Source organism: Triturus cristatus, chromosome 3_1 (genome assembly GCF_964204655.1).
Source record: "Triturus cristatus chromosome 3_1, aTriCri1.1, whole genome shotgun sequence".
Lineage (NCBI taxonomy): Eukaryota > Metazoa > Chordata > Amphibia > Caudata > Salamandridae > Triturus > Triturus cristatus.
The window spans coordinates 681,597,182-681,615,891 of NC_140583.1; the positions used below are offsets into that span (position 1 = coordinate 681,597,182).

General features: G+C 45.8%; 1 protein-coding gene across 1 annotated transcript in view; it reads left to right on the forward strand.

Moving 5' to 3' along the window:
- The first annotated feature begins 317 nt into the window (after positions 1-317).
- The window catches only part of LOC146860799 (ras-related and estrogen-regulated growth inhibitor-like), a 319,363-nt gene continuing 300,970 nt past the window's right edge, over positions 318-18,710 (forward strand). The window contains exon 1 of the mRNA XM_085644758.1: positions 318-953. Coding sequence (XP_085500884.1) covers positions 845-953 — 109 coding nt within the window. The 5' untranslated portion in view covers positions 318-844. The remainder of the gene's footprint in view (positions 954-18,710) is intronic.

The window sequence follows — 18,710 nt, forward strand, 5'->3', positions numbered from 1 at the left end:
ATTTTTAAGAAAAGTACGGTAACTTATTCAGCAGTAAAAAAAATAATAGTGGGATTCGGCACCTCCGATTCCCACTCACTTTGACCTTGGTGTTAAAAAGTGTTGGGGACATATTTTTCCTACACAAATACACGTTTGAAACGTAGTACATAATGAATAAACTGCTGCCTTTGAACATTCTGATAGGGCGGTGTGTGTATCTGTGGCGTTTATGTGCATGGGCTGAATATGAAGGAGGGAAGCAGAAACTTCGAAATATGTCCAAGTCCAAACGTGTTGTAGTAATTGTTGCCGAGAGTGCGTAAAATTAGAGTCTCACTCAGTGTCTGAGCAGGAGCCGCGGTGTGGGAGGCAGGGGCTGTGGTGGGCGCTCTGAGCCGCGGTGTGGGCGGCAGGGGGCTGTGGTGGGCGCTCTGAGCCGTGGTGTGGGCGGCAGGGGGCTGGGGTGGGCGCTCTGAGCTGGGACGGCTGCCGCTCGCTTCGGGTGACTGATCTCACAGGCAGTTCACTGCACCGAGGACTCCTCCGGGGTTTGTAAAGCAGTCAGTCCCGCGTGCCTGTCTGTCTGGGAGGTTGTGCCGCCGTCCAGGGCTAGGAGGGGTGCTGGATCCCACCTGCCCCTTGCCCCCAGGCCCCCTGACACCCAGAGCCAAGTGCAGAGATCCGGGCAGGGGAAGGGTGCAGGCGCCGAGGCTGGGGACATGGAGCTGCGCCACAGACAGCGTGCTCCCCGCATCGGAGTCTGAAGGAGTCCGAGGGAGCGGGTCAAGAGGAGGGACGCGTGCAGCGGAGAGCGGAGCCGTCGGGGCACCGAGGACAGAGAAGCCGACTGAGCCCGGGCACCATGAGCTCGCCCTTCCCTCTGCCCCGGCCGCTGCGGCGCTCCGTGAGCCTGGCCCCCGCTCGCACTGTGCGCCTGGTGGTGCTGGGGCAGAGCGCCGTGGGAAAGACAGGTAAGGCGCTGCCAGCTGTGTGCGTTTATTCACCGTGTACTGGTTTATTCCGCTCTCTTAAAACACGCAGCGCAGGGTGCCGTCTGGCGTGTAGGCCAGTCTGAGCCCCGACAGCACTGGTACTGGGGACGCCGCTCGGTCAAACACTGCTTTGTTCTCTGTGCTGGAACCTCGAGTTCCCCTCAAAAGTCAGACACATAAAGGGCTGATGTTTATGGCTGGGAGTCAAGGGAGAAGCCAGAAAAATAAAATACTTCCACTTTGAACCAATGCTTTTGTGGCACCATGAAAGCAAAGCAAGTCATCGCGACCCTTCCCAGAAGAGCTTGCTTGTCTCTCCAATCAAAGTATCTATACATTCATCCTTTCACCCACCTGCTGATATCCACCATTTCACCTTTGCATTCAAGTCTTTCATCTAACATTCAGTCCGTAACCATTCCGTCCATCGTCTGCCTATCCATGTCCAAACCTATCCATCTACCTTCAAACCTATCCATCTACCTTCACACCTATCCATCAAATACATCCATCCTTTCACTCAATCATCCATCCTTTCACTTATCCATCTCTATCCATGTTTTCACTCGCACATCCATCCATCCATGCACCCTTTCACTCATCCATCCAGCCATCATCTATCCTCAATTTCACTCCTTCATTCTTTCACGCATCTTTGCTTACATTTATCCTTTTACCCATCCATTCATCCTTCCTTTCACTCATTCATCCATCCACCCTTTCAACCCCTCCATCCATCCTCCCTTTCACTCATCATCCATCCTTTCTCTCATCATCTATCTATCCACCCTTTCATCCCTCCATCCATCCACCCATCCATCCTTCCTCCCTTTCACTCATCTATCCTTACATCCATCCTTACACCTATTTATCCATGCATCGATTCATCTACAGCTTCACTCACCAACCCAGCCATCATTTCACCTATCTATCCTTTCACTCACTCACCTTTCCACCCTTGCACGTTAATTAGAGCCACTGTCTGCTGAGTTGCAGACAGAAGAGGCCCATCAAAAATCCCACCCCTGCTGTAGCTTTTAAAGCTGGGGGACGGAGGGTTGGGGAGGGGGTTCATGCCCCCCCCCCCCCCTGCTTGGAGTGCACCACATGAGTATTTATTTACATGGGCAGATAATTTTAGACTCTCAACCCTTCTGAAGAGGGGTCATATGATATTATTAGGGCTGTGCTAACACTTATGACAGCAGCGTTGCTATCATTTTAATGGGACAGCTCCGCCCCTCTCAGCAAGGCTGCTTCCTGAGGCTCTATGCTTCATTTAATGAGACTATAGGCACTTCTCAGCAGTCTGTGATGGGATGGCACCTGCGCTTCTCATCGGGGATGCTCTACTTGTGATTGTATAGTACCCACACTGCTCAGCAAGGCTGCTGTGCCTCAAGGGGAATCACCTCACTGCTCAGCAAGGCTGCTGTGCCTCAAGGGGAATCCCCTCACTGCTCAGCAAGGCTGCTGTGCCTCAAGGGGAATCACCTCACTGCTCAGCAAGGCTGCTGTGCCTCAAGGGGAATCACCTCACTGCTCAGCAAGGCTGCTGTGCCTCAAGGGGAATCACCTCACTGCTCAGCAAGGCTGCTGTGCCTCAAGGGGAATCACCTCACTGCTCAACAAGGCTGCTGTGCCTCAAGGGGAATCACCTCACTGCTCAGCAAGGCTGCTGTGCCTCAAGGGGAATCCCCTCACTGCTCAGCAAGGCTGCTGTGCCTCAAGGGGAATCACCTCACTGCTCAGCAAGGCTGCTGTGCCTCAAGGGGAATCCCCTCACTGCTCAGCAAGGCTGCTGTGCCTCAAGGGGAATCACCTCACTGCTCAACAAGGCTGCTGTGCCTCAAGGGGAATCACCTCACTGCTCAGCAAGGCTGCTGTGCCTCAAGGGGAATCACCTCACTGCTCAGCAAGGCTGCTGTGCCTCAAGGGGAATCACCTCACTGCACAGCAAGGCTGCTGTGCCTCAAGAGACAGCCCCTCTCAGGGAGCAGGGTATGTCTCATGGGGCAGCACCTGCACTACGCAGCAAGGCTGCTATGTCTCACGGGACAGCACCTCTCAGCAAGCTTGGCATGTCTCACGGGACAGCACCTGCACTTCTCAGCAGGGCTGCATTTAATGGGGCAGTGCCTGCCCCTCTCAGCAGGATTGTGAGCCAGATGCTCCTGACAGCAGTTGTAATTTGCAACCCTTCCCTGAGACCAGCATTGATGCTTATGAACCGATCTTTGTATTTTTAGGTCGGTTTGTAAAATGCAAAATCAGAGTGGGTCGCAGACCGACTTATCTCATTAATGTTCATGTAGGTTGAAAATTGAAACTCACTCCGATCAGACAAAATCCCAGAGATGGTGGCCTGCAAGCTACAACAGACTACCAGGTCCGTGACTGATTTTAAATAAAGGTTATTTTAAAGGAAACTGGGCTGCTTTTTAAAAATAACTACGTTTTTCCCTGGACCACTCCCCTTGAAACTTTTACAAACATTCATAAAGGAGAAAGGGACGTAAAGGAGCCCATACCCTTCGAGGATCAGTTATCACCCTCACTTGTGAGTTGGTAAATTTTCAATAGTTTGTGGTAGAGGGATGGTTGCAAACCATTGAATAGCAATTCGGTATCTGGAAGGGACACACACCATATGCCTCTTCCCACTACCAAATCAGTATCTAGTCGCAATCCCATTTTAAGAGTCGGGAAAACTAGAGCAGCTCCTACATTAGGATGAATCCTTTAAAAAAAATTGTTTTGCTGCCACAAACTCCAATTCGGGGTGTATGTGATAGTAAGCAAGGGTTGTTCATCTGGCCCTGTTTTCCTTGTAACAGGAGAGCACCAGCACTTCCCAGCTAATCTGCTGTACGTTTTAATGGGCTACTTATGTCATTCTCAAGAGGGCTACATTGAATGGAGCTGTACCAAGAGGTTCAGCAGGGCTTCATTTAATGGACCTTCTTCCCGTACCTGCATTTGTCTACAGGGCCAGTCCTTGTCTAATTGTATAGAAGCCACACTTATCAGAAAGGGGGTTTTCATCGGAATGTACATGCAGTTGTCAGCAAGACTTCATTTCATGAGACTGTACGTGCCCTTTTCCGCAAGGCTGCATTTCATGGGGCTGTACGTGCACTTCTCCGCAAGGCTACATATCATGGGACTGTACATGCACTGCTCAGCAAGACTACATTTCATGAGACTGTACATGCACTTCTCTGCAAGACTACATTTCATGAGACTACATGCACTTCTCAGCAAGGCAAGACTATATTTCATGAGACTGTATGTGCACTTCTCTGCAAGGCTACATTTCATGGGACTGTACATTCATTTCTACACAAGGCTGCATTTCATGGAACTGTACGTGCACTTCTGCGCAAGGGTATATTTCATGGGACAGCACCTGCACTTCTCTGCAAGACTACATTTCATGAGACTGTACATGCACTTCTCTGCAAGGCTACATATCATGGGACTGTACATGCACTGCTCAGCAAGACTACATTTCATGAGACTGTACGTGCACTTGTCCGCAAGGCTGCATTTCATGGGACTGGACATGCACTTCTCTGCAAGGCGACATTTCATGAGACTGTACATGCACTTCTCTGCAAGACTACATTTCATGAGACTACATGCACTTCTCAGCAAGGCAAGACTACATTTCATGAGACTGTATGTGCACTTCTCTGCAAGGCTACATATCATGGGACTGTACATGCACTGCTCAGCAAGACTACATTTCATGAGACTGTACGTGCACTTGTCCGCAAGGCTGCATTTCATGTGACTGAACATGCACTTCTCTGCAAGGCGACATTTCATGAGACTGTACATGCACTTCTCTGCAAGACTACATTTCATGGGACTACATGCACTTCTCAGAAAGGCAAGACTACATTTCATGAGACTGTATGTGCACTTCTCTGCAAGGTTACATTTCATGGGACTGTACATGCACTGCTCAACAAGACTACATTTCATGAGACTGTACGTACACTTGTCCGCAAGGCTGCATTTCATGGGACTGGACATGCACTTCTCTGCAAGGCGACATTTCATGAGACTGTACATGCACTTCTCTGCAAGACTACATTTCATGGGACTACATGCACTTCTCAGAAAGGCAAGACTACATTTCATGAGACTATATGTGCACTTCTCTGCAAGGTTACATTTCATGGGACTGTACGTGCACTTCTGCGCAAGGGTATATTTCATGGGACAGCACCTGCACTTCTCTGCAAGACTACATTTCATGAGACTGTACGTGCACTTGTCCGCAATCATGCGGCTGTACGTGCACTAGTCCGCAAGGCTACATTTCATGGGACTGTACATGCACTACTCAGCAGGGCTGTTGTAATGGGACAGGACATGCACTTCTCAGCAGGGCTGCTATATGTTCAATGGGATAATACTCACACTTCTCAAGAGGTTTACATTTAATCCAGCTGTACTCAGACCTTTCACCAGGGCTTCGTTTAATGGACCACCCCTGCATTACTCAGCAGATCTGTAGTAAAGGGACAGTATTGCGCTTTCTAGCAGGTCTGAGCATGTCTGTCGGGGTAGTACTGGCACGTCTCATCAGTGCTATGCATTTATCATTGTACTGGTATCTATATAGCGCAAAGCTCGAGAGGGAACAACGGACCTCTGTACATTACAATGGGCCAAAAAGGATTCTTTAACTGTATTATTTTGTGCCTGTATATTAGAATGTTATCTCAAGACATTTATTTAAAGGCATAGTGCCTGCACTTCCCAGATCTATGTAATGGGACAGCATTTGCACTTCTCATCGAGGCTGCATTATGTCTCATGAGAAAGAGCTGCCCTGGGCACCGGGGCTTCGTTTAGTAGGACAGCATAGGTACTTCTTAGCAGGCCTGCTGCATTTAGACTAGAGGAACAGCGCCTGCACTTCTCAAGAGAGTTCCATGTTCAATGGTATAGTCCCGCCTCAGCAAGGTTGGTATACGTTAAAGGTGCGACCCTACTCAGCGGGGCTAGTATGCGAACCGCGCTCCCAGCGGGGCTGCTGCTCGTTGTATAGGATCGGTTAGTACAAGTATTTCTCAGCAGGGCTGCTGGGCCTTGCATGGGACTCCCATCATTACAGACCGGGCCTGCAGGCGTCTAATAAGTAATAAAGCCCCTTACAGGCTAGCTGGTGAGGCGTACATGGGACAGACATTGGCTTCCCAGAAGGGCCGCTTTCTTCCCGGGGCCTCGATGCGGCAGCCGCTTCCGGGACACTCTTTCATTAAGAGTTCACTGACACTGGCCCAGACTGAATTCAAGAGCGGGGGTGCAGCGTGGCGAGCCCCCAGGTTTTATTTTCCATTTCGAGCACCTCCAAACCGAATGCTCCTCTTTGAAGGATTCCTTTGTTCAGGCCGTTGATGTCATCGGCGCAGCAATAATGTTCGGGCAGGAACAACAAACGTGAGGTTTAAAATGCCGTTCATTCTTGGGCCGTCTCGCAGACAGTGGTGATCACGCCGCATTGTAGCGCGTGGTGGAATGACGCAGGCACGCCCCCTCCCTCACCCCTAACCCAGCCCCAGCGTCCGTTATTATGCGGCATCATGCACAGGACACGCAGATGTTAATTGTTAAGTCAAGAAGTACTGTACAGAGTTGCAGCAGTCGGCCATTACTCAGAATAGCAAACAAAACGAGCCATTCTTGGCGCTCAATACACTAAAAGGGAGTCGATTACAAGTTTGTGCTCAAGACCTATGAAAGTGATTACATGACCACTGCTGTGGGAAAACTGGTTCTTCCGCATGTAGGACTCTGACTTTGTGAGCCGTTTTATCGTTTTCCGTAGCGAGTTATTTATGAAGTTCACAGACGCGCCAAGCTTGGAACAGAGCAGTTAGTAGTCGGCAGCAGAAGAGAGAACCGTCTTTCTTACAACATGCGTATCAGAGAGCAACGGAGCAGGCCATAAATCAAACATAAAAACTGCTTGGCGCTGAATTTTAGAGTGTTTATTCACCCAAGGGTCATTGTATGGCGCTGCACGCCGCTGCAGAGCTGCCTCAGTGCGCTATGTGAAGAAGAAGGAATGCATTCGTGAAGATACAGAGCGAGAGAGATTCTGGTGCGAAATTGGACATGGCCTTGGTTGGAGATGACTAAACCTTGCCAGGAGGTCGACGGGGAGAGGGCTATTGACCTCTCACTCCCCCCAGAAATACCTTTTGAGTAATAGGAGCCGCAACGAGTCCCGTTTGTATGAGACTGAAGATGCCCATTTCTGTGGGATTTGCCCAGCTGCACCGGATCGGGCTCACAGTTGGAAGTCTGACTCCAGGCCGTCTCCCCAAGATTGATTCAAAACGGTCAGAGAGCCGAAGTCAGCCATGGGATCCAAAGGAGGTGCAGGGAAATGTCACAGATCCCTACTATATACACCAGAAAATAGTAAGATACATCCTGGCCTCATGCCTACAATGGCGCGCCTTATTCCAAATATAAACTAGCAGGGACAGGGCAGCAGGACCCGGGCAGTGCAGGGCCGCCCCAGTGATACACCCGCCCTCTGATGCATAACCTGTCAGTGCTCAGGATGGGTCTAGCGCCTTTCTTTAGCCAGCAAGCCCCCTGATGTATCTCGCAGCTCCTGGCCCCTAGTGCAGGTGAACGTCTTTAGAGGGTCTCACATTCTAGTGAGGTCCAATCTGACATAGCAAATATCCAAATATATAACACACATCCACTGGATGGTAGGTAGCACGAAAGACAGAATAGACAGACTAGATAGACAGACAGACCGACAGATAGATAGGTAGATAGATTAATTAGCGGGTCCATGTATCTATATGTTTATATATACATTACCTTGTTGCTCAGTAGAGAAGCAATCTGAAAGTTAAATAGAAAACAAATAAAGATAGAGAAGAACACAATTGATAGGAACAAAATGACAGAATTCCCAGCATTCCGTGTTTTACAAAATCTTATCCACTCTATAATTGCATTACTGTCATTATATATTTTAGTTTGTAACTATAGGTGTCCCCTACTGATCGCTGGGAACTTATTTTGATAAGCCGTGTACTTTACCCACCCGTAGATATGTGTCCTCCCCGGATGTACTACTTTCCAAAGTTAATTAACTTCTTGATTATGTCCAAATGCTTCAACTGTTTTTTATTCTGTGTAATCAGTTGTATGGCTCACTACTGAGCAATATTTCAACTTTTTTTTTAAATTCATGATTAATTTAGTGAGAACAAATAATTTTCTCCTGGACTGCATTCTTTAATCATTCGTAATTGTTAGCATTTGTTTAACTCCCAAATCCCGTATATATTTCGGGTTCTTGACCCCAAAGCCCTCCTTAACATTTCAAAACCATTTCAGACAGAAAAAGAGGTGTGGAACTGCCGAGGCTGGCAGCTACAAGTTCGTCCCTGCGCCTCTTCATATACCAACATACCTAATTATTACATTATATATTTATGTATATATATATATATATATATATATATATATATATATATATATATTACCTACTGGCGGTCGCCAGTAGGTAGTTATAGTTAGGACCCTGTTTCCATAGGAAATCCGCAACATTCTATTTGGAATAACTTTGGCGCCGGTCGACGAATCCTCGCGAAATTTTTAAAATAGGTGGGGCGCTACGCTCCGCTCCTACCCTGAAAGTCTCGGGGGGATTCGTCAAGCAGGGGCCGAGAAAAAAGGGGGGTCCCAAAACGCATTTTCCCCATGCATTTTTCCATAGGACCTTTAGACACAGCTACAGCCCGAACGGCTGAACAGAAATACTTGAAATTTGGCAGAGAGGTAGCCATAAGGTCAAGGAAGTGCCTTTTGCAGGTCTGGTGTAAATCTGTTCAGTATTTCCTGAGAAAATAGCATTTAAAAGCATATATATATGTGGGCGGAGCCTAACCACACATCTCATCCTGAGATCTGATTGGCTGTCAGCACTTCATCCAAGAAGTGTTGGCAGCCATCTTGGGACCAATATACATGATAGCACCTCATTAAAAAGCATTGCAGTTAATAGAAGGTTTTAAGACTTTAGTTACATTATAAATCATTTGTTGATGGTACCATACTCATTTTAGGAATTGTGGTATGTTCTAAGGTGATTTCACCATGTGAAAAAGCCTTCTGCTGGGATATCATGATTGAGAGAAAAATATTTTCTCATGCTTTTACCACAGAGGTTTGGAAGGTGATCTATAGGCTAAACTGAGAGCTTATTTTCTGTAAATTCACATTATCTTTCTCAGTCATGTGAGAATGAAGTCTGACATTCTCAGTAAAACATGTACATCCAACAAGGGCAGAGACTGTCAGTTGATTCCTTTGTGTTCTACTGCAGCTTCCCAGAGTGTTCCAAAGAACTACTAGAGCGCTAACAGTCCTACTTATGATAAACGTATGGCACACCTGAAGCCATCTTGCTTGGATTAAAGTGGTAACTCTTAAAACATTTAATTTAAAAAGGAACAAAATGAGGGGGTTCATTTTTCCATAAAAAGTATGATTAGTGCTACAGAAAGAAAAATTAGGGCACATTTTGAGTGACTTCTCAAATCCTCTTCTATTTCATTAAAAAATTCTGACATGCAGACTGAAACATGCACTTTCAATACCAGCAGCAGTTTTCCCTGGTGAGCAGTAGCTTTACTACAGTGATCTAATGAGCAAAAAGAGTGCTAACATTCTGAATTTATGGCAAATGTGTGACACATCTGAATGCCTTCTTGATGGAATCAAAGTAAAAAACTGAAAGTATTTCCTACTGAGGAGACTGCAGTAAATGAGGAAATTAGGAAACTTCATAACAAATAAGTCTCCCAAGATGGCCACCAGAGACAAAAGAGCCCAAATGTAGCCCAAATATCACCCAGATGTAGCCCAAGTATAGCCCAATGACAGAATGGCCCAGAATGTTCTTAAAAACAACTAGAGCGCTTACTGTCTTCATTATGATAAACGTATGGCACACCTGAAGCCATCTTGCTTGGATTAAAGTGGTAACTCTTAAAACATTTAATTTAAAAAGGAACAAAATGAGGGGGTTCATTTTTCCATAAAAAGTATGATTAGTGCTACAGAAAGAAAAATTAGGGCACATTTTGAGTGACTTCTCAAATCCTCTTCTATTTCATTAAAAAATTCTGACATGCAGACTGAAACATGCACTTTTAATACCAGGAGCAGACTTCCATGGTGCAGTAGTTTTACTACAGTGATCTAATGAGCAACTAGAGTGCTAACATTCAGAATTTATGGCAAATGTGTGACATATCTGAATACCTTCATGATGGAATCAAAGTAAAAAACTGAAAGCATTTCCTACTGAGGAGACTGCAGTACATGAGGAAATTAGGAAACTTCATAACAAATAAATCTCCCAAGATGGCCACCGGAGACAAAAGAGCCCAAATGTAGCCCAAAATCACCCAGATGTAGCCCAAATATAGCCCAATGACAGAGGTGTGCAAAACACTTATTATTTTGTGTTTTTGCAGTGTTATATAGTGCAGACTTGTCAGGTATTGGAGTGCTTTACATGAGCATTGGTTACATCACACAAGAACAAATTCATTTTGGTTGTAGACATGGGGAGACTAAGTGATTTGACCAGAATCACAGAATGTCGAGCTGAAGCAGAAACTTCAACCTGGTTCCCCAGTTGCAAAGTCTGCAGTTCTGGAAGTAACACCACATCCTCTCCCCTAAGTGCAACATTTAATCAAGTGGTCAACTGGATAAAAAAACATAAAGATAACAAATAATTTAAAAGTGCTTTGTCGCTATTTGAAAACTCAGAAAATATGTCCTTATTTTAGTCTTTTAGAGCACTAACCATAATTTTGATGCCAATAAGACCCTCTCATATATGTAATTTCTAAAGGAAATGCTCTAGGTATTACAGTTTTGATTACATCAAGATGATGTCAGGCGTTCCACACTTTTGTAATAAATATAGAATGTTAGCAATCTAGTTGTTCATTAGGATACTGTTGAGAGGCAGAGGCCAGGGGCACGGACTCTGAAAATTGAAGGCAGGTAGGAGGGTGCAAAGGCAACAATTTAACCACACTGAGCAGGCAGGAAGGGCCGTGGAAGCACAACAGACTATGGAGGGCAGTGGAAAGGGGGGCAGGGGCAACAAACCAACAATACAGGACTTGCAAGAGAGGCTGTTGGAGGGAAGATCTATTACGGGTCAAGGAAGCTAGGGGCGGTCCCCAGATCCCCGGGAGCCACCACAGAACTGAGCAGGAGAGTGAGTCAGGGACAAAAGGGGCACCTTAATTTGAGCCGGGGTGCCTAGGAACGCTTGCTCCAAAAATGAAAAAAACAGACATATGAGACATGGAATTGGAGGCAGAATACAATGGCAGTTTAATGAGAAGATGCAACTTCAAAGAAACCGCAGAATAGAGACATAAAGTACAAAATACAGAATCCAGATAATCATACAGCTGTCATAATATTCTCTGTATCTCAATTAATGTACTGACAGAGAGAGAGAGAAAACACATCTATAAATGCATCATGAGAAACAAGTTACACCAAGGAAAATGTTACCTAGGAACACTCACGTTTACTCTTAGAGCAAGCATTCCTGCAATTACAATACAAAATCTTTTAAATGCAAAAGTAAAGAGAACAATGGTTAAACATAACATGACATTTCATATAGGTAAAATAGAATAAGATACTTCAAGCAAAGCAGAGCAAGACATTTTAAGCAAAGGAGGACAAGAGCTCCCAGCTCTTGGGGAAAACCTGCACTGCCTGTTAACCTACATACAGACGGCGAGGTAGTCCGTCGATATCTGTGGGTGCTCCCTTTTTATATCATTTTGTGGGCTCCTTTGCACGCTACATCTACCTACGTATGCTACCCAAAAGCTTCGTCTGCAGATTTTACCAGACATTTCGTCATTTACCCACTTAATGCTGACAATGGACTGGGTGAAAAGGTCAGTCTCTCAGGCCAATCGCTTATCGTAAGTTCCATAGAGCAAGCAGAAAATAATGGGTATTGTACGGGAATTCAATATATTCATGTATAAAATCTCCTCAGTTCTCCTAACTTGACGCTCTGCGGTTGCCACTTCCTTAAAAGCGGGAAACCTGCCCAGGAAGCAAGTACCAGTCCAGGATGCAGCCTACTGTATGTCGACAGCTTCAGGGGGATGTTGAACTTTGATACCGAGCACGGAGCACTCGGGTAAGGGTGGGGGCTACTAGTTTGGATCAGAAGGCCTCGCAGACCTGCCTTCAGACTGCTATACACTAAAATTGCAGAGCTATGGTCAATTTAACAAAGAGGCCTACATATTGAACAGAAGGGCCTACACAGGGGTTTTATGCTGGCTGAGTGGTAAGGATGTCTCAGGATAATTATATAGCAACACAGGACCCGCTGGTCAATTTAATATGGCCTACAAATGCAGCTGGCAGGGCAAGGACAAGGGTCTCATACTTCAGGTGTGGACAGAACGGGCCAGGGGCCCCCTGTGATACAAAATCTACCCTCCTTCAAGGCTGTGGCAATGTAATAGACCATTGTGGGCAGAAGGAAGAGGCAATGGTAGCACAACCATACATGCCAACAGACCCGATTCTGCCAGGAAACGTCCAATGTTTTTAAGCTCAAATGGGCTTTATTTGATCTGTCTCCTGTCTACAATATCCTCTTTTTCAATGTAACTCAAAGGGGAAAATCAATACACCAGTTTTTTTTCAAAATCTCCCTCTTACCAAGTTCAAAATGTTCGCAAGTATGGTACATTGGATCATGGAAGGAAATGGGATAGGGACATGGACTTGGATAACAGAGGACAGGAGGGACATGGAGAGGTGCACCAAACTGACCCTGCAGGGCAGGCATCAGGGTTTGCAGCAGCACAATACACCACACAGGGCATGCAGGACGGGAGTGCAGCACAACAATCCATAGAAAGCAAGAGGGAGGGGACAGGACCATGCACATGGACAACAGAGAACAGAGGGGCAAGAGGCAATGGTAGCTAGCTGACCATAATGGACAGACAGGAGAGAAAGCTGCAGTATAACAGACCATAAAGGGCAGGAGGGACGGATCAGGGGCATTACAATGGAACAGACAAGCCAGGAGGGAGGGAGTAGGGCTGGGGGCAAGGGGGCAGGGCAGGAGCAGCAAGATAGCCATGGAGGTCAGGCAGGATGGGCACTAGAAGCAAGACACACCATGAAGAGCAACAGTGAGACTGTGATGGCATACACACAGACCATGGAGGGAAGGTGGGAGGGGGTCAGGGGCAGCTAACTGACCACACAGGGAAGGTGGGAGGGGCCATGGCAGCACAGAAGACCATGCATGGCAAGTGGGAGGGTTAGTGGCAGCACAATGGCTATGATGGGCAAGAAGGAGGGTGGAGGGGCATGCACAAAGGACGATGGAGGATAGAAGGAAGGGTCAGGACCTGTGCACAGACAAGAAAGTTCAGGGGAAGGGACCTCACAACAGACCACACGGGGCAGGCAGGAGGAGCAGTTGCAGCACAACAGACCAGGGAGGGCAGAAGGGTGTGGCAGTACAATGGACCATGTAGGACAGGAGGAAGAGGATAGGGGCATGGCATGTGGACAGGCAGGGTGGAGGTGGCAGGGACAGGTTACAGTCATCTGACAATGCTAGGCAGGTGGGAGGGGAGTGGCAGCTCAACAGAACACTCAGAGTAGATAGAAGTGGCAGGTCCATGGGACATGGTGGGCAAAAAGGATGGAGCAGGGGCATGCACAAAGACATCGGAGGGCAGGGGGAAGGAGAATAGGGGCAGCAAGCTAAGCACAGAGTTTAAGCAGGAGGTCAATGATGGGGCATAGAATTGGGCAATGGAGGGCAGGAGGAGTGGACTGGTACACCATACTAAATTGAGGGCAGTGGCAGCACATCAGACCATGCATGGCAGGAGGGAGGAGGCTAGTCCATGGATTCACACAACAGAGGATAGGGAGGATGGGGCAGCAAGCTAACTGTTCAGAGAAGGCGGGTATTAGGAACTTTATTGTTTTTAAAACATTGTGTCTGTGCGAACTACTTAAAATATGAACAAGTATGCAGCATAATCTCACTTTTATTCAGGAAGAAGAGGACGTTTGTGACTGTGACTCCGGGCTCACTTGGCAGAAACACCCCCTGACCCTCCACCCCCTATCGCAAAATGTAATGCCCGTGAAAAGGGTAGGTGAACACAGTGTTATATAGAACATAGTCCTGAGAGCACGATTGAAAATGAAAACTAGATATAGTGTATGGTATAAACTATGCACCAAAAAGTGTGATATAAGATGAACCGGGCGTGAAATATAATATGCAATACATTGTGCGCAATGACAGATTCATTGGAGAGCGCGAGATAGCACAGGCACTAGCGCGTGCTATGCGATATGCGCCTTGGAGTGTAATATGCACAGGGCAGTGTTGTGTAACCTAACTAGTCTCTAAAGTTGTAATATAAAATATGTGCTGGGGAGTGTAACGTTGCATATGCACTGTGACAAAGATATGGATCCCAGATTGTAATATGTATGGCATAGCACTGTGCGTTATAACATAGGCATCGAGAAAGGCATGTTAGATGGGGCAATATAACCCGTGCGATGACAAGTGTGGCATGACATATTCACGGGGTGGTGTTACAGTGCACATGGGCTAGAGAGTGTCATAGCATATGCACTAGCTAGTGGAATACAACACAGAGGTGTGTGGCACTCGGCAAGCAATGGTGGGTGTAACACAGCATTGGGCTCTGTCAGGAGCACGCTGTGACTCTCAAGTGATGTTCGTCCCCTTTCCAGAGAGTAAAATAAAAAGTATTACACATCCGGCAGTGGATGTGTGTTTTATTAACCGTGAGGGGGGTTTCTTGCATAGTTTTGGTCGAATTTTTGTCGAATCCCCTTTGAATGGCTTGGTGTGCATGTGTATTAAATGTGCCCGTCAATAGCTACCCATGTTTGTATAAATAAACGACAAGGGTGTCTACCAGGATTAGGCACGGTAGGGCATCAGACATGTCAGAGCTTCACTAGTGGTGTAAATACATTCCACGTGGATTCATTGCATGCATAGTCGCCTTTAAATGAATATCACGCAAATCGTCATGGTGATAGGTACGTACGGTTTGTCCAGCATGTCCTAGGTGTGTCTATAAATATATATTTTTTAAAAATAATAAAAAACAGTGGCCGGCCCTGGGGATTGGGGTCAAAAAAATATAATTAGGAGACTGGCCCTGGGGGATGGGGTCATCAGGGCCAATAAATTAGAATAAGAAGGGGAACCAAACAGCCCCCCTTCTTAAAAAACTAAAATAAATAAAAGACTGGCATCGTGCCGGAGGCCATGCCCCCTCCGTGCAGCACTCTGCAAACGCGCCCCCAACAGGCATCTCCAGTATGCGCCAGGGAGCTGCGCTGCAGCCAGGTGTTCTGAGGCCAAGCCCCTTTTTACACCTCTCTGCAACGCAGCTCTGTGGCGCTTACTGGAGGTACTTAGTGGTCTAGTTTGACCCTAGGGACCCTTAGGATTCAGGGGGACTTAATCTCTCAACTTAGAACAGCCACAGGGCGCGTTTACACAGTGGTGAAGGGAGGGGACGGGGCCTGAGGTGACGTGTGCAAACACGCACTATGGCACGTTTTAAATTGGGGATATAATTTCCCTTCAATACTGAGGGCCCCTGGGGGCTAACTAGCCCACCAAGTGCTTCCAGTAAGCGCCACTGAGCTGCATTGCAGAGAGGTGGTCCAGGCCGTGCCACTTTTTACACCTCTCTGCAACGCAGCTCTGTGGCACTTACTGGAGGTACCTAGTGGGCTAGTTGGACCCTAGGGACCCTCAGGATTCAAATGAACTTAATCTCCCAACTAAAAATGGACACAGGGCGTGTTTACACAGTGGTGAAGGGAGGGGACGGGGCCTGAGTTAACGTGTGCAAAAACGCCCTGTGGCCTGTTTTAAGAGGTAGTTTTAATCCCCATGCCCTATTATACACTAGGGGCTTACAGAGGAGGTCATGCTAATCACAGGGGGACCCCAACGCATAATGTTCCCTAGTGTATGTAGGTGTTTTCACTGTATTCTAAGTGTCTTTTAACATAGCACTGGCTCTAGGACTGGTTAGTCAGACTCAGTTACCACCAGTATCCGTCTGAAAAAGTTGAGGGTACAGGATGATTTTGCAACAAGGCTTCTTTCTGCTCTTCTTTTTGTTCTTTCTGCACGTTATCCTTCTTCCTGCACTTATCTTCGTATTTGAGGACTTCTGTTGCTTCTTTCTGCACTTCTTTTGTTTCTTTCTGTGCATTTTTTCTTCTTTCTTCACATGTCCTATCGTTGTAGGCATAGTTAGAAATTAGCATTTAAAAAACCTTTGAAATTCACAGAAAAAACCATAGGTTTCAGGCACGTTATAGTTAGGAATTAGCATTTAAAAAACCTCAGAAATTCACTGAAAAAACCATAGGTTTCAGGGGTGTTATAGTTAGCTGGACTTTTCACTTGTACAAAACCATTGAAATTCCCCCGTTATAGTTAGTTCAGCTAACTATAACTCGCGCGCCCGCAATGCACTGCTGATGACGTCACATATTACATCACTCATGACATGGTCAGTGACATCACTCATGACATCACTGATGACATCTCAAATGACATCACTGATGACATCACTGATGACATCATCCTTGTGATAGAGTGGCAGACCTCCTCTCACCCTAATATAACCTTTGATACACACATTCAAAAATAGAGACTAAAATTTTCAAAACAATGGACATACCAATACCAGTTACAACAACCTCTTCAGTAATTCTAAGATCCACATACACATCCACTCATTCACCAACAGTCCTATACAGTCACTCATACATGTACTCACTCATCATATGTACTCATACACCTATACATCCTGTTACACAATGCCACTCATCCATAGAGTTACTCACACACATAGTCACTCATGCTAATAAAGAATCAAACATACATTTACTTGCATATACAGTTATACACACACCACCATACTTACTTCTACGGAAACTTACACATACTTAGTCTTTTAAACAATCACTTATAGAAACACATACTTATTCATACAGGAACTATTTCAATCTCTCACTCTCACATATACTCACATATATACACCAATAGTCACATATACTAGTTTAAAACATATGTAGTTACTCATAAAGACACTATTGAGACAGTCATTCACTCACTAACACACCCATACACACACTCATCCACCCATACAGTCCTGCACACATGCTGTGTTCAACACATACAAACAGTGAGTCACTCATTCATGCACCTATGCACTACGTAATACCCCCCACCGAACAATGCAGACACTCAGACTGATACTCAAAAAACCAACTAATAACCTATATAGACACCCATGTAGCTACTCACCAACCCATGCAGCCACTTATACACAAAGTGAGAGACTGATACAGATATTTACATATTTAAACATTACTCACTAAGCCATGTATTCACTATGATACACTTAATCAGTCAGTTACACAATCAATTTTTCAAAAACAAATCATCCATTTAGACACTTATATACCCATTTATTCTTCCATCGACCTTGAGATATACATATATAAAACATATTTAATTTTCAGAAAAACACACATTCACTGGATGATGTCATCAGTGATGTCATCAGTGATGTCATTTGAGATGTCATCGGTGATGTCATGAGTGATGTCACTGACCATGTCATGAGTGATGTAATATGTGACGTCATCAGCAGTGCATTGCGGGCGCGCGAGTTATAGTTAGCTGAACTAACTATAACGGGGGAATTTCAATGGTTTTGTACAAGTGAAAAGTCCAGCTAACTATAACACCCCTGAAACCTATGGTTTTTTCAGTGAATATATATATATATATACACACACACACACACAAATATACAAGATAGCCGGACCGATGGATAGAGGAGCAGAATCTCAGTGAGTAGTTTTACCAGGGAAGACATATTGCTGTAGAGACGGTTGTGCTTAAGGTGGTCCTTGCGCTTCCAACATCTGTTTTCATATATGGAAGGTTCTTTACCTATGGTTCCTTTCCTAGGATCTTTTTCGATTCTTTGGCCACTGGCAGCCAAACATGATTCTTGTGATATTGACAATCAGTCGTATCTATGAAGGCAGCAAAGTGCATAAGGAATGACTTGTTTATGGCCCCATTCCTTGCTCCTGATGATACAATGGCATTCTCTTCAAAATTTGATAGTGAAATAATTTAAATATAGTAGCACACCTCTAATGCTTGTTGCAGATCTTGTCGTGTGTTTCCTGCGTGGCCCATTCTAGTTTCCTCTACGTTAGCCTAACTGTGCATGTTGAAGGCCTCAGTTTTCTTTGCACACATTATAAGATAAACATACTTGCCTTTGTGCCACATTGTACTTTAACACGAAACCTGCATATGTTTTCGTGTCCTGTTCCTTTCCTGGGATTTAGTCTGAACACCATAGACAAGGTCAAACAACACTGTCCCTTGTTATTCTTTCTGGCCAGGCACTAGCACCTAGACATAACACAAGAATGCAGCTGTTGTTTATGTGCACAGATGTCCCATCATATAGATGAGCACAGGAACCAAGAGACACACATGGAACGAGAGTTCTGCAACAAGAGCACTGCATCTGCTGAGTT